Below are 15,338 nucleotides of genomic sequence, written 5' to 3'. Positions count from 1 at the left end.
AAGTGATGCTAAAATATTTTTGAAACGGAAATGGGACAGAGATTAATTTCTTATTTATCACTTTCATTGAAAAATGAATGACAACTCTTTGTGGAGCAAAGCTACGGCCTCTGCCACGTCACACAGTCATTTTCAGTGTTTTTTCCAAACATTGGGAAAGAAGAAACAAATATAATCATTTCTATTTAAAGGCCCAGGGAACACATTGAGAGAGAATACTCATTTACAATATTTGTTTGCACAGACAAACTAGAAACAATGAGATAATACATGCAACAAACACAACCAATGCGATAACAGCTGTATGTGACCACAGGGAAAATGTCAGCTAGGAAGAAGCTCATTTGTATCTCACAGCTTCTTCACATACACAAGAAAGACATTACAATCTTGGCAGGGAAAGCTCTGCAAGGTGATCTCTCAGAAGTCGGATTGAGCCACTAGTTTTACAAATAGGTAACCACTCTACAAATTCATCTAAATCCCGAAGTTTAAGAGGACTTTTATGTGCTCGTCTTTGTTGCCAAGACATGTTGCAGAGCTTTTGACAATGAATCTTTTTTTTTTTTTAATGAACCTTTTTGCTTGATCAGACCTACATGTAAGATTTACCCTGATTGATCAAGTCACAAGTTGACAGGAAGAGGAAACGTTTTGTAGAATGTTAAGATGCACCGAAGATTCTTAATCCCCTGCCATTGTTTTAATGTTGTCACGCAAGGTCTAAAGAGAAGCTACGGCGAGGGTAACATAATGAGATTATTTTGCCCCCTTTCGTTTTTTGATTTTAATAAATAAGGAAAGATTTGCTGCATGTTGATAGTAGATGCATTTTCTCATGAAACAAACTGATTGTTTCATGAATCTTACTTTTTTGAAAATTTCTGAAAGAGTATAGAATTTTCTCAGGTTTCATTTCTTTAGGTTTTCCCTCATATTGTCAACATTTACCACAGATTTTTTTTTTTTTCATTTTGGGTTCCTAATGTGAAGTAATTATGTGAAGCAAATAAATTCATTTTTATGACGGCCCTGAGTGGCCAAAGGGTTTGTAGATAGCAGTTACTGCTGCTTAATCATTTTGCCCTAAATCAGTGTTTAAGACAGCAAATTAGAAGCATTTACAAACATTGCCGATTCACCTGAAATGCAGAGGAACTTGATTTAAGTGCCACATGCCTAGCAGCTGGAGGACAAATTAGTCAAGTAATATTGTTATAGATAATAATGTAATGTCCAGATCGATGTGTAAAGGTCACAGTGTTTACAATAACAAAACAATTTCATTTGTGATTCTGTAATCACAAGCTGTTTTTGTGGGTTTGTGGAGCACAAATCAGAGCTGTGATTGATAACTAAGCAGTTATCTCTCTGCTTTTCTAAAAGATGCTCAAAACATCCCATCTGCTCAGCAAGCTGCTATATGATCACATCGTGCTTGGAATAGTCATTGAAAGCACCAGGTGCTCAGTATGTGAGGAGTTGTTCCTTGACCTCCCTTGTGCACTGAATCTGGCTCCTGTTTTGTCAAAGAGCAGTCTTTCTATTCCTAAAAACTACACCTTTGCACAACCCGCAGCATGTATGATCGGTGAACAAACATTTCTAATGGTACTTGGCTTAAGCTGTGGAGGAAGCCCAAGGGAAATCAACCTCCTAATCCATCTGTGATACAAACTTAATGAGAATTTAGCACATCATGGATTTTCAGTGCTTTGCAAGCAGTCTTTTATGAGGTTGTCTTCCTTTTTATCCCAATTATTTCAATTGTCAACAAGATTTCTTACAGCGAAACAGATTGCAAGAATGCACACAAACTATTATTCAAACAAATGGAGTCCATGTCTGTTGTGGTTTGTTATAGCCACATTTATTTAAAGTCAAAAGTTATCCAGTGCACTTCACTTTGTCATTCACTCACGCAAACAAATAAATAATATGCATGATCTTTCATTTCCCTTTTAAACTGTGACTCATTGCAGGACTATCACTGGAAAAGACGCACACGTCTCCTCATTCTTCATTCCATCTTTTGCAGGCCTCTGGGAAACCAGCCATTGAAGTTGCTCACTTCCTGGAGTGGATGAGTCTTGAGCCTCAGTCACTGGTGTGGCTGCCAGTTCTTCACCGAGTGGCGGCCGCAGAGTCAACCAAGCACCAGGCCAAGTGCTACATCTGTAAACAATGTCCTATCAAGGGCTTTAGGTAGTGAAGCACACACCAACACACAAACACACACAAACACAATGAAAGACCATTGATTAAATAATTTCTCTCGATTCATTTTTCTGTATTGGCCTCAGGATATTTTTACTGATCATTTCTGACCTTTTACCACTCTGCTATGACTATTTGTTTAGCTCAATGGGCTGATCTGAAAAGGCAAAGCTAGGTGAACACGTTCAGTGCCACTGCACCTTCAAAGTAATGGTAGGATCCAGTTTGATAATCAGAAGAGCAGTCAAAGGGGATGTACTGCGTTCAGTCAGGCAGCAACCAGTGTTTTAATTTCTGTTGTTTTGTTCTGGTCTATCAGGTATGTTCAATGGTGCCAGTTCAAGCCTGACTGTGTTTTGAAGGAGGAAATATAGTTGATGGATAAAATTATACAATCATCAAATTCATACATCACTGAAGACACTGCATATTGATGTTCCACAGCACCATTACACTGCACATATCGATAAAAACTACGAAAAAAAAAGCTGAGCTAAAACTCATTCAATGCTAATTAAAACTTTACAAAACGGCTTCAACGGCTGATTCCACAATCTGGATAAGTACCTTGAAAAATTAGATACTCAAATTTATGAATAAACTGAAGTGAATTGCATGCTTTTTTTGTTGACTTGGTGACAACTTAAGTATGATAAACTTTACAAAAAGGGATCCTACCCTGTGCGAAGGAGCAGTCTTGGCAAAAAGAAAAAATTTAGTCATGCATACAAATGTAAAGCTTCTTTTTGCTCCTCATGGGTGTTTTTCAAACCTAAACTCAGGTTCTATGTTTTATTGATCTTGACAGGTATCGCAGTCTCAAGCAGTTCAACGTAGACATCTGTCAGACATGTTTTCTAACTGGTCGTACTACCAAGGGAAAGAAGCTGCATTACCCCATCATGGAATACTACACTCCAGTAAGATAAACATTAAGTATTGCCTTCACTGAACATAAATTCATGTCTTTAGTAAATATAAAGCTAAGATACACTTGAGAAAAATACCACTATCTCCTCATTCCTTCTGCCAGATATGGATTAAGCGCCTCTCCACTTTGAGATCTCTATCATATCCAAATGTACTATTTTATCCAGATCTGGAAGACCATTCAGCGGTAACATCCTTTTTGGCTCACTTAGTGTCCTCTTAAAGTGCTGTTTAGTGCACACAGTGTGCGCTAAAGTCCAATAAAACTGGAGTCGTAGGTGATTGTTTTAGAGAATGAATTAATTCTAAAAGAGTAGCTATGGCGCTTTAACTGGAGTGTACTGATATGGTGCCAGATTTAGTCTGTAATCAATCCTCAGCTGTAATATATCACAAAGTACCATCTGTACAATTAGCTTTTTTACTTTTTTTGCTGGGCAATATTTTATATAAGCTAGCTGCAGTCAATTCAACAGTAGATAATCAGACAGGCGCCAAGGTATTTCCACTGAATGATAGAGAAGGCAGACGATACAGAGCCAAAATAAGAAGATTCAAAAGTATAAAGCAGGGATGGAAATAGAGACACAACAGTGGATACTGAATGAGCAAACACATAGGAGAATAAGTTTACGTTGTCAAAATAAGACAAAGCACCACAGATACAGTCTAAAAAAATATCACATGGGGCAATTTAACATCTAAAACAGCATTTTTACGATTGCGTATGCTCTACAGAATAAATTGCTTCTTATCCATCCATGCCTAATACCACCACCATTTCATGCCCTCCAACACTTTAACTCCCAAATTTCACTGCAGACAACCTCCGGAGAGAAGATGAGGGACTTTGCCAAGACTCTGAAGAATAAGTTCAGGTCAAAGCAGTACTTCACCAAGCATCCTCAGCGGGGTTACTTGCCAGTGCAGTCTGTACTCGAAACAGAGACCTCTGAGACGTGAGTCCCAGACCAATAAACCTGCAAATAGAGACATCTCTCTCACAACCCTCTTAATTTTCTTTTTATGTGATTTGATCTCACTTACACCAATGAAAACACTTGCAACTAGAGACTGTTTAGTGTCTTGACAAATCTTGGTACTTGGTATTTTTCGAGATGACTTAATCAGCTCCATACTGAGAATTAACATAATGTTATTCCCATGATCTCAGTTTGGGTTCACATAAGCAGCTCTTTCACCCAAGGAAGGCAATGATGAGTTATGAGACTAAAATATGAGGTCATCAAGATGCATAGCCTAAGGCTATGGCATAAGCAAAAGGATTTTGCATGAATTTAGGCCCATGTTTTAGCTTTCATGAACTGAGGTAAATATGGCATTGGTTAAGGGCATTTATAAATGTTCATTTGATCCCATGTCAACTAAATTACCCTAAATGCCCTGCCATGGACATGGAAAATATTGCAGTCCTTTGACAATGACCAAAATGAAAGTTTTTTAAGTAGTATGCCAATACAGGTAAAAGCCAAAAGTGACTTTTTCCCGCATCTACTCAGCTATTTATCAAACTGTCATGACTATATCAGAAAACTAAAAATGAAAATTGTTTTTTGGTCAACTGTTTAAGAAAAAATTGATAAGTACAGGTGAATTTTAGAAGAAGTTTATCTTTTTACAATTTTTAAAGGAAAGGGTGCGTCTGATACTAAAGGGTAAATAAGAACAGTGGTAAGATACATATCATCAGATTAAACTGCAGTGTGTCAAAATACCTTTGTGAAGTATTAACATTATGACTATTTTTCCCAGGCCATGTTCCTCACCTAAGCTGCCTCATGCAGACACACATAGCAGGATTGAACATTATGCCAGCAGGTATGTGGCTCTCTGTCCTTTGCTATACACATCAAAATATCTCCCACTTTAACTTTCCCCTTTCCATATCTTCATTCATTTCTCTTTTTGTGTTCACTTCACCATCATCCCCCCCCCCAATGCCCCACCTCTCTGTGTCATTTGCCTTTTTTTTTGCTCAATCATGCTTAATTTTTGTCACACTTTTTGAAGTCCTGATTTAGTTTGTTTGTTGTCCGCTTTGAATAATCTGGTGGAGATTCTCAACTGCCCTTACTATTAATCTCTGTGCAAACTCATGCTGGCAAACATAAGCAGAACAGTTTGAGGTGGTTGAGTGTGTGTGTATGTGTATGTATGTGTGTGTGTGTGTGTGAGAGAGAGACAGAGGGAGAGAAAGAGAGAGAGAGAGCAAGGTTCAGCAGGCCTAGAGGCTTGTCACTTGCTGGGGCAGTGAGCCTAGTAGTCACCTGGGAGCTGTCCGTGTGGATTAGTATCTATCTGACAGATTATAAACAGGGCACAACACTGAACTCCCTTACTCCTGGCAGCTTCCCCCACTGTTCTACAGAGTTGGACACACACATAGTTTATGCCTGTGTGCCTTGGTAAGTTTGTGATTACATAGTACTCCCTTGAGGATCTTGCACACAACCGCTTTACACCCTAGCAAAATTGAGGGAAACCATACCAGCAATGTAGAGGGCATAATGGTCCTTTTCCCCCCACTTGTTGGTCCATTTTTCTGTTTGCCTTTTTATTCTTATCTTTCGTCCCTCCTTTTTATTGTTTGCCACCCATTACTCTCCAAAGCTCTTCATTCTTTCCACTCCTTATTATAACCTGTAATGTTGTCTAAAATATGTGCTTGCGTTCGAATTATGGTGCAATTAGTTTAGAAACTTCTCAAGTTGCAGTTGCATGCCGTCTTCGTTGAACACGATTTTGTTATGTGTCAAATCCCAATGCATGTGTTTGTATGCAATAGATCTGGTCTTTAGTTCAAAGAAACACCTATGGTGCTCCTTAATCAATTGTAATGACACAATAATACAATTGTTCTAAAAGATGAAATCTGTAGAAGCTTATACAATTACAATTGTAAACTCTTACTGTTATAAAGTTCTTAGATAACCAGCACTATATCTCTTGTTAACTGGTTCACAGCCATATATCTTGAATCTTTAAATTAATTTCAAGACCTAAAATGTTTTCAAAGTATTTTTTGTGCGTTAGCCTTCACTTTTTTTTGTTATAAAAGCATGATGTCACCCTAATTGGCCATTTATAGGTTCAATTTCTGAGCCTTACTGAAAAAATGTTGAGACAAAGTATCCATTAAGAAACACTTTATAAATGCACCACTGCTCTGAATCAACAAAGCAATATACATAAATACTAAGTAGAATTAACACATCAGTAATTTTTGATATTTCTAATTACTTGCTTGAAATTTTTCATGTTGTGTACAAACTATGAATACCTTGGCAGTTACCCTGTAGTTACCATATAAATTCAATAAATGCAGTTTTACTCACCAGTTTCTTCAAGATAAGTAATTCATTTGTGTTAAATGTAAATGTTAATGCATGTATGGTCACTGAGAAGTTAGATATTATAGTAAGGGTATAGTAAGGATTCCTTGTAAGATTGACTTAAAATACAAATCAAACAGTCATGCAATGTTTTATTTATTATTTTGTAGCATTTCTATAATACTGAAAGCAAATGTTATTAACAATAGTAATGTTGCAACAAGATGGATAACATTTGTAGTACTATGAGAAAAGTAAAAACAAAACTCTGCATAATAATGTGTAATAAATCAACTATGCAGACATTCAAACATGGTATGTTAGAGAACATTTTTAATAGAAAAGCAAAATTATCATGACTCCAGTGGGATGGTGCTGAATACGATTGCTGAGTGCAGCTTTGATTTTTACAATTTCATCTTTAGATATATATCACATGCTAAAATGATACTTTTATATTGCAAATGATTTGACTGACATCCAAGTTAATCTCTCATTTTAACACATTATGTCTTGAATTTGATTAGTTGGTGTGTGATAGAAATGATATTTACTATTCTGTCAGTTGCAATATTTCCAAATGAGAGTACCATAATTGCAGAAGGAAAAAGCTCCGCAAAACCATCAACGTCAACATCATGAGAACTGTTAGTATAAAAACAGTGTTTTATAGGGTTTTAGACAAGTGGGGAAATTTTTTTCACCAAAGAAAAACAAAAGAAGCAAAACATGTTGATCTAGGGTAACTGTGGGAATCGTGGTGGTTTTTTGTTTGTAACAGAAATATTTGTTGCATTGGACATGTTTTTTTTCCCCAGAAGCATTTCATTGACCAGCTGTATATTCGCTCAAAGCGCCATGAATGATTTAAGCGGAATTAGTATCAGCAGCTGCATCTAGCCACAAGAAAAAAAAAAAACCTTTGCAAGCTTGCTCGTTTATTTTGATCTGAGCACTTTCATAATAGGACTAGACAGTCCTTATTAGAGTGATACTGAGTATTCGATTTGAAATCTGGCAGCATGCATTCAGTCTTTCCCATTTCACCACCTGTCAGTGATACAAAGAGAGAGATGCTGTTCATTATTTAGATCAGTTTCCTGAGCCCATCATTACTTGGTGTTTACTTTGAACATGCATCAGTGGGTTTGATAGATATTAATCTTTGGCAATAATGTGATTTTGGAAAATATTGGTAGTTTGATTTTTGTGTGTAAAGACCTTAGCTTTGCGTCCCTTCTACAGCCCTCGACCAGACACAAGCACGGCTGAATGTGACCACGCATGCTTTTTTTTTTTCTTTCATCATCATTCCTTGTACCACAGCTCATTGTGAATGAATGTGAAGAAGATAATAAAAAACCTCTTGGAACTCTGTGAAGATTTCTCATCTCTTTCACTCACCCTGTGCTGTTTTTCATTTCCTTTCACATCAAATCACATCCATATGAGAGGCAAAACCAACATGTATTCGAAAGACATGCCCGCAACTATTCCCTATTACTTTCTGTCTGTTCCTTTCCTATTCATTGTTGTGTCTGACTGTGAGTCTTCCTCCTGAAGTATAATGTCACAGAATGAAATATGGCAAGTTGAGTTCAGATGCCAGACCTCTGTTAGAGGACCTCATTCATTAATCCATGTTAAGCTCTTAAAGGACCCTGGAAAGAAATAGGATGAAACGTGGATGCCCATGACAACCTCTACATCATACACTCTCCCTCCCACTGTCACTTGGTCAGCAGATGACATTCAGTGAAAGATGATGGGATGTCATTGTGTCTCTGTGTAGATTTAAGAGTTCTTTCACATGCTACAGGAGTGTGAATGTATGTCTGTCTGTCTGTTTACATGCAGACACAAGGTCAATAAGCACATTGGTCAAGTTGTGTACTAGCATGCCCTCATATACTTGAAAAACTCACCTTTTGGTCAGAAAACAGCTGTTTATCATTAATATGTAATAATCAATAGAATCCACTAGCTTATGATGAATCAGTGGTGCATTCCCTTAAATTCAAGGTCTCCACCTTCACCTTTTATGGTCGTCTCCATCCGCCTGTTATGACTGACAGACAATGTAATGCATTTAGCAAATGCAGTAATGATGAAGTTGGAGTTTTAAACGGATAAATTGAGGGCAAGGTTGGAGCTTGATCAATGTGCTTTATACAGTGAGTTAGCAATAAATTACCTTCCTCTGGGTTTGTTAGCAGTCAGAATGCATGTGCACACACTGAAATCATTACTCCTATGTCTCATACATGAATTTTCACATAAGCCTGGCTGCTTGGTCAAGTATCAAAATATCGCCAGCCAAATCTTGTGGTCACTAATCATGGTAGATACACCTTGGAAATATTGATGCGCAAATTCCTTAAACAGAAGTAAAGTCACATGAAAACAAGATGATTTTCCAGCAACACAGGAGTGATGACAGGGTCCTGCTTCTTTTTTTGATTTGCAACCACAAATTCAACTCAAAATGAGTGAAGTTAGAGAGCAGATATCTTCATTAGGGAATATCTGAAAATTCCTGATAATTAAATTTCATGTCCAAGGACAAGAATCACTAAATATTTGACATTTTCTTTAAAGATATTATTGATAAAACTGAATAGATAAATGTTGCATCCACCTGCACATATGTATTAAGAGATGCTATGATAACATTTTTGAACTCCCAATTAGAACTCCCACAAAATGACTCAGAATCCATTTATTGAATATTTAAACAAAGTATTTCACATAAATAATAATATTAATGATAAAATTATATATATATATTCGAAATGGATACCCATCAAAGCTATTTTCAAATGTAAATAAATTGACAATTAAAATTCTTTCATCCTCCTATTGTCTAATCCCCTATCATGTAGTCAGGCTTATTTGTACACTGGTGGATGGTGATTTTACCTCTGAGTAACTTAATAATAAATAAAGTAAAGTGAAAAAATATCATTTCTCATTAGTAATAAAACATAAAATGAAATATTGATTAAAATAAATTTTTAATTTGGTAAAGGCTGATGTATTCTAATATCTCAATACAAATGTAGAAAATATGGTGCATATCATATTAGTCTGATTTGAAATAAAAACAGATATAGACAGACCCTACCAGGCCAGTGGTCTCATATTGAAATTTCCAAAAAATTTACAAGATTGTCTGGGTAAATTTATGACAAATGGAGTAATTCAAGATCAGCCCACACCATTTAGCCACAGTCAGATTCAAAAACTCCATCCATTGCTGTTTAGAGATTTGGTTTTATGCTGGTAATACCATACATTAGGGTTGACATGCTACTCTAATTACTGTGTGGCATTAGACTGTCAAAATCTGGCTTAGTCAAATGTTAAAATGGTGTCGTGGATCATGATTAAGGGCCTAAAAATAAGTTTTCAATAAGCACCAGAAATATAAAGCAGCCGACAGTAATCGGGATATTAGTGCTGTCCATGGTGCTGAAAACCTCCAGAAGAGTTGCTGTCCGTGGTGTTTTCTTAACGCCTCTTGTGTTGGCAGATATTATACATTAATTCTTACATATTTTTTCATATCACTGTTTAAATGTTTTTATTCTAAATGATCTGAGGCAGATAGATACATTATACAGTATATATTCTTTTAAATCTTCTGTGTTTTAATATTAGGTAATGAATCATGTAGATGAAAAGCTTGTAATCTATTTAAAGTCAATAAAATTATCCACAAAGATTGGGGTCTATAATAAGTGTGGGCACATTTCTGTAGTTATCAGACTGATTCTTATTGTTGTTGAAATAAATCTGGCTTTACATGTTTTTCTCCTTTGTGTTTCTATTGAAATTAACTGTGTGTGTTTGTGCGCGTACGTACGTGCGTGCGTGCATGAATGCATGTCTGTTTATGTCCCATGCTCATGTTTGAATGTGTATCCATATATAGATTGGCGGAGATGGAGAGCCAGAATTGTTCATTCTTCACAGATAGCCTGTCTCCTGATGAAAGTCTGTGAGTATGCTGCCACCCCCACATTACAAACCACACATTACAACCACAATATTTCAAAGGGACTATGCTGTTAGGCGTTGTATCTCTATTGCCAAAAACATGCGGTAAGTTTGCTTAAAACTCTAAATTGCCCCCCTGTGGAATTACGGCGTGAAGAGATGTATGTCTCTATATGCTGCCTTGTGATCAAATGACAGCCGGGGTAGCCCTACTGTGACCCTGACTACATGATAAGTGGTATAGATAATGAATGAATGAATGAACGAATGAATGAATGAATGCTCAATGCAGCTTGATAATTTCATCCTGTTACACTGATTGCTTTTGAGTGGGTTCACTCTTATGGGTAAGGTAAAAATGAAATATCTTACAGCTAACAGTCCAACCAGTCTTGGACATAACTTGGTGTAGTTCAAGTCTATGGCAGTGATTTGATACAAAAAGTCGCACTGCAGCAACAAGTGGCAGATGGATGAGTGACAGAATGAGCAAGGTTAGACCAGAGGGAGCACTACAGGCGTTTGATGTGAGGCTACCAAAAAAAGGCATATTTTTGACAAATGTTCAAAGAGTGCTATATTAAGAGAGTGATTCAGATTATTTGAGTTCATGCATTTGTGTGTATCCGTGTCTTATTTTGCTGGCATTTGTGTGGGCTGTTAACCATCCCATCCTTCACTGGTTGGATGGTTAAAACATGGTCACCATGTTTTAACCATCCTGTAAAGTCAGGTTTGCATGTCCAGCAGCTCTCTTCAAATTGCTATCTTGTCAAGGAGCTCAAGGAGTGTGCATGTTTCATGTGCATATCATGTCTTATATGTCATATTCTATTTCTGTGACTTGTCTAATACCTATGTATGTATAGTAGGTGTATATACAGTATCTTTTTATTTTCATAGGAAATTGTGTGTTATATACTTGGTGATGTGTTCCTATACCAGGGGGTCTGTTTTTCTATATAATTTTTTCCACTTAAGTATGTGGACGTATTGTTTTTGCTTGTATATGAGTATATCTTGTTGCTTATGTCCTCCTGTCTTTTAGCCTGTTTTTTCCTTTTGCATGGCTCTCTTCAAGCTGTTGTTCTATATCTGCCTCAAGCTGCTTTCTGAAGAGCATCACTGTCTTGTGTCTTGTACCAGTGTGCACGCTTGTGTGCCCCTGACACATCACCCCTCTGCAACATTACCAGTTGGCAATTAACCAAACTCTTAAACTCTAGTCTCCTCTTTCAGCTTCAACTTTAGATATGTGTCCTAGTTTAAGAATTGATCAAAATAATTGTCATATTTTTAATCTTACTTGACTCAACATGCTATATCCAAGGAATACAATTCAGGTAAAAGTTAATCTCTATAATATAAAATTAGCTGTATATATTGAAGGGCTTATAAATTACTGCCAATATTAGTTCCAACATGGAGATTAGATTAAGAGTATGAATGAAGTTCAACTCTTTGGCACTAAATTTTGAGTAAAATTAGAACCACATTCCATTTTTAACAAAAATGGGTGGATTTTTATTGTCTTTTTCAGAAAAATTACATTCTAGACATTTGATTTTTGGGATAGTTATCCTGCTCAAGTCATTGCATGTTATCTCTGCCCATTCTTGTGTCATTTGTCCAGCTTGATTCTGCCCGATCACTCCTTTGTCCTGTCTTCGTCACCACGCTGTCCTCTGCTTTGTGCTGTTGATGGCTCTGTGCTAGTGGCTCAGTGTGCTGTCTCCTGTGTGGGGGACTCAGGGATGAAGATCAGTACCTCCTGCGTCACTCCAGCCCTGCTCTGGACCCTGACTCACCCTGCGGACAGCACATGTTATTGGCCCACCTGGAGCATCAAGACAAGGAGCAGCTCCAGTGCACCCTGGCCCGCCTGGAGAACGAAAACAGGTTTGTGTCAATAGTTGTGTTGCTTTTTCAAACTCATTTTACCCTTTTGGACAACACAACTGTCTTATGACAGAATAGACTTGTTCTTACATCTAAAAATGTGGCTCAATTTCTGGAAACATCAAGAACACGGGATAGGTTTAAGTTGATTACAGATGTAAAATATTCAACCTGGAGTTTTGCATTGAGGCAGACATAAATCAAGTTTCATTTGAGGACTGACATTCATCAGTATTTTTCCCTAGAATTATTAAAACAAAATTATTCTGTTATTTATTTGGAGGAATTATAACCTAACCCCACTTGTATATTGCCTCCCGCAGTGAATAAATTGTTACACCCAAATCTAAATCCTATTAAATAGATGAAACAATGTTTGGTCTGTATATCTGACAGTTATTTTCTGGTTACATGGAAACACCTATAAATAACCCCTCAGTGAGTGGTTTAGGGTCCATCATAAGGGACAGTAAGAGGAATGGATTTATACACTGGTGTGACATGAATATTGAGCATCTCTGACACACACACACACATCTGCATGCTTGATTTGGATTTATTGTTTCCTCATAGCTTAGAGGCTCAAAGTTTTTCCATAATGAAGCAAATTCATTTCCTCTATCCACTGAGTTGGTAACCACAGGCAAGCTTTATGCAAATCATTCATATGAATAATTTTGTCTTGTCTTCTTTTGGCTTGTAACCTTTCCAGACACACAGAAACAGAGCTACATACACATACATTTCTTCCCTTTGGGTGTCTAAAACCTTGACTCAGTTCAGTTTTCTACATAGTGCACCCCCTGTTATAACACTCTACTGTCCTTATTTATCACAACTGACTTAATGTCAGTGGTGTATAAATTAAGCTTAATTTATACACCATATTTTTATACACCACCCCCTGTGGCTCTCAAATGGCTCATTCCTAAACAATAAATTATTACTTGCATCAGAGTTGGTTGAATATCTGGCTGTGACCACAATAGTGTTTATTTCAAGATCAGAGATGCTACAATTCTGGACATTTACATTTATTTTCAAGTTATGACATGAAATGTATTCATTGAGTAGAAAGGTTTAGACAGCCATTTAATGACCTTAGTATCCCAACATTTTGGAGGTTGGGGGCACTGTCTGTCTTCTGATCAAAAATAAATATGATTGTGCAATATTTTTTCAGACGTCAACTTTCCAAACGTGATTTATTTCATGTATAAAATACCACTCTATTTATGTATAAAAAAATAATACTAACAAAATAAGTTATTATTTCTGATTAATTGTGCATCATGTGAGAGCAGAAAAGGACTGCAGTTCTGTGATTTGTATGCTGCTCTAGCACTTAAGACTGACAGTTTCACCTCTGTCTGTCCTCCAGGGTGCTACAGGGAGAGTACAGGCGGCTCAAGTGGAAGCATGAGGAGGCAGCATCAGTTCCTATGTTGACTGAGGCTGGTGAGGGAGGTCCAGGTTCCCCAACAGCAGAGGGCCAGCAAGATGAGGAGCTTCTGGCAGAGGCGCGGGTCCTTCGACAACACAAGACACGCTTAGAGACTCGGATGCAGATCTTGGAGGACCATAACAAACAACTGGAGTCCCAGTTACATAGGCTTAGAGAGCTTCTCCTACAGGTACACCTAAAATAGATTAGGGGCTGGGAAGTAGTAGTATTGGAAATACTCAAATACTGAACTTAACCACCGTTATATAAAGCCTGTTAACCAGGTAAAGTCAAACAGATGGGGTATTACCTAGTTGTTGCTAATGAAAAAGCAGAATAGAATTAGATCCTGTATCTCTTTATTTCAAATACTTAGAAACATCCTCCCAAACAGGTGTGAGGTCATGTTAACATGTGTCTCAGGTGACTTTTGCAAAACATTTTTCACTGAAAAGAAAGCCCCCAAATCCCACGTACTCTCTCCATCTTTATAATTCTCCATTGTAGTATGTGCTCTGTTAAGTTCAGTAAGTGGTAAACATCAGCAGCTCCTTGTCTGCCATGAAAATTTAGCTGCACTTTGAATTAAAAACACTAGCAGACAGAATCAAGCAAAAGGTCATTAAATATACACAATGCATGACAACAGGTATTTCATGTATCGTCTAAAAGTTCAAAAGGCCTCACGAAGTCTCAAGATATAAACTTTAATGCTTAGGACAGTAGATCTGAACAATAAGTAGGAACCAGTAGCAAGAGTGTAGAAAGTTCTGGTAAAGCAAATATCACATCTCCTATCCACACTGACTGAGGAAGAGGAGAGTGCTTCAAAGATCACTTTTATGCTTTAGGAAATGGTAATGATTTCACTCTGTTTTATGAGACATGAACACTATTATTCTGATGATAACCAATTCTTGACAGCCCAAAGATGATTCCGAGGCAAATGGATCAGAACCGTCAACCCTGTCCTCTCCTGTGTCTGGAGGGGGTCACCACGGGGAGCCAGCAAGCCGAGAAACAACAGACACTGAAGCAGCAGGTCAGCAAAGTGTAGCAAGACTTGAATGTGTATCCTCTCTTCAACATCTATCCATTAATCGATGTGTAACGTGGGTGTGTGCCTGTGTGTCAGGAGATGAAATGGAGCATGAACAGGACACTGTCCTGCAGCTCCAGGAGGTCATTGAACAGCTGAGAAACGTCTTCCCCTCAGAGCCGGGTGAGTTCATTTGTTGTGCCACCGCTGCACGGGACTTAGACACCATAACACCTACACATTAGAGACTCTTTGCACCTCCATCACCTTTGGGGGAGTGAGAGATTAGGGGAGTGCAAATTTGCACTTCTACGGGTCAATATACTGAGGGGGAGGGTGGCTGAGATTAAATGGCTAAGAGTAGACAGAAGATAAAGAGAGAGACATTTACAGAAGGCAGTATTATACTCCCTGCAAACAGTTTTGTCCCATTTAATGCAATTTGCTGGGCAGTCTT

At 37.5% G+C, this 15,338-nt stretch overlaps 1 protein-coding gene and 1 pseudogene across 2 annotated transcripts in view; both read left to right on the top strand.

Annotated features, from left to right (window-relative positions):
• Positions 1–15,338, top strand: part of LOC147227795 (uncharacterized) — a 412,630-nt pseudogene that overhangs the window by 74,479 nt on the left and 322,813 nt on the right.
• drp2 (dystrophin related protein 2) overlaps positions 1–15,338 on the top strand; it is a 68,923-nt gene that overhangs the window by 49,134 nt on the left and 4,451 nt on the right. For both annotated transcript variants that reach the window (XM_086158746.1, XM_086158747.1), the window contains 9 exons: positions 2,039–2,205; positions 3,026–3,137; positions 3,970–4,106; positions 4,921–4,986; positions 10,435–10,500; positions 12,252–12,398; positions 13,780–14,032; positions 14,767–14,884; positions 14,978–15,064. In XM_086158746.1, coding sequence (XP_086014872.1) covers positions 2,039–2,205; positions 3,026–3,137; positions 3,970–4,106; positions 4,921–4,986; positions 10,435–10,500; positions 12,252–12,398; positions 13,780–14,032; positions 14,767–14,884; positions 14,978–15,064 — 1,153 coding nt within the window. The remainder of the gene's footprint in view (positions 1–2,038; positions 2,206–3,025; positions 3,138–3,969; positions 4,107–4,920; positions 4,987–10,434; positions 10,501–12,251; positions 12,399–13,779; positions 14,033–14,766; positions 14,885–14,977; positions 15,065–15,338) is intronic.

Source organism: Fistularia commersonii, chromosome 13, assembly GCF_037954325.1.
Source record: "Fistularia commersonii isolate RoL2024-O1a breed Wild chromosome 13, RoL_Fcom_v1.0, whole genome shotgun sequence".
NCBI classification, from domain to species: Eukaryota; Metazoa; Chordata; class Actinopteri; order Syngnathiformes; family Fistulariidae; genus Fistularia; species Fistularia commersonii.
This window is presented reverse-complemented; position numbering and strand designations above follow the sequence as displayed.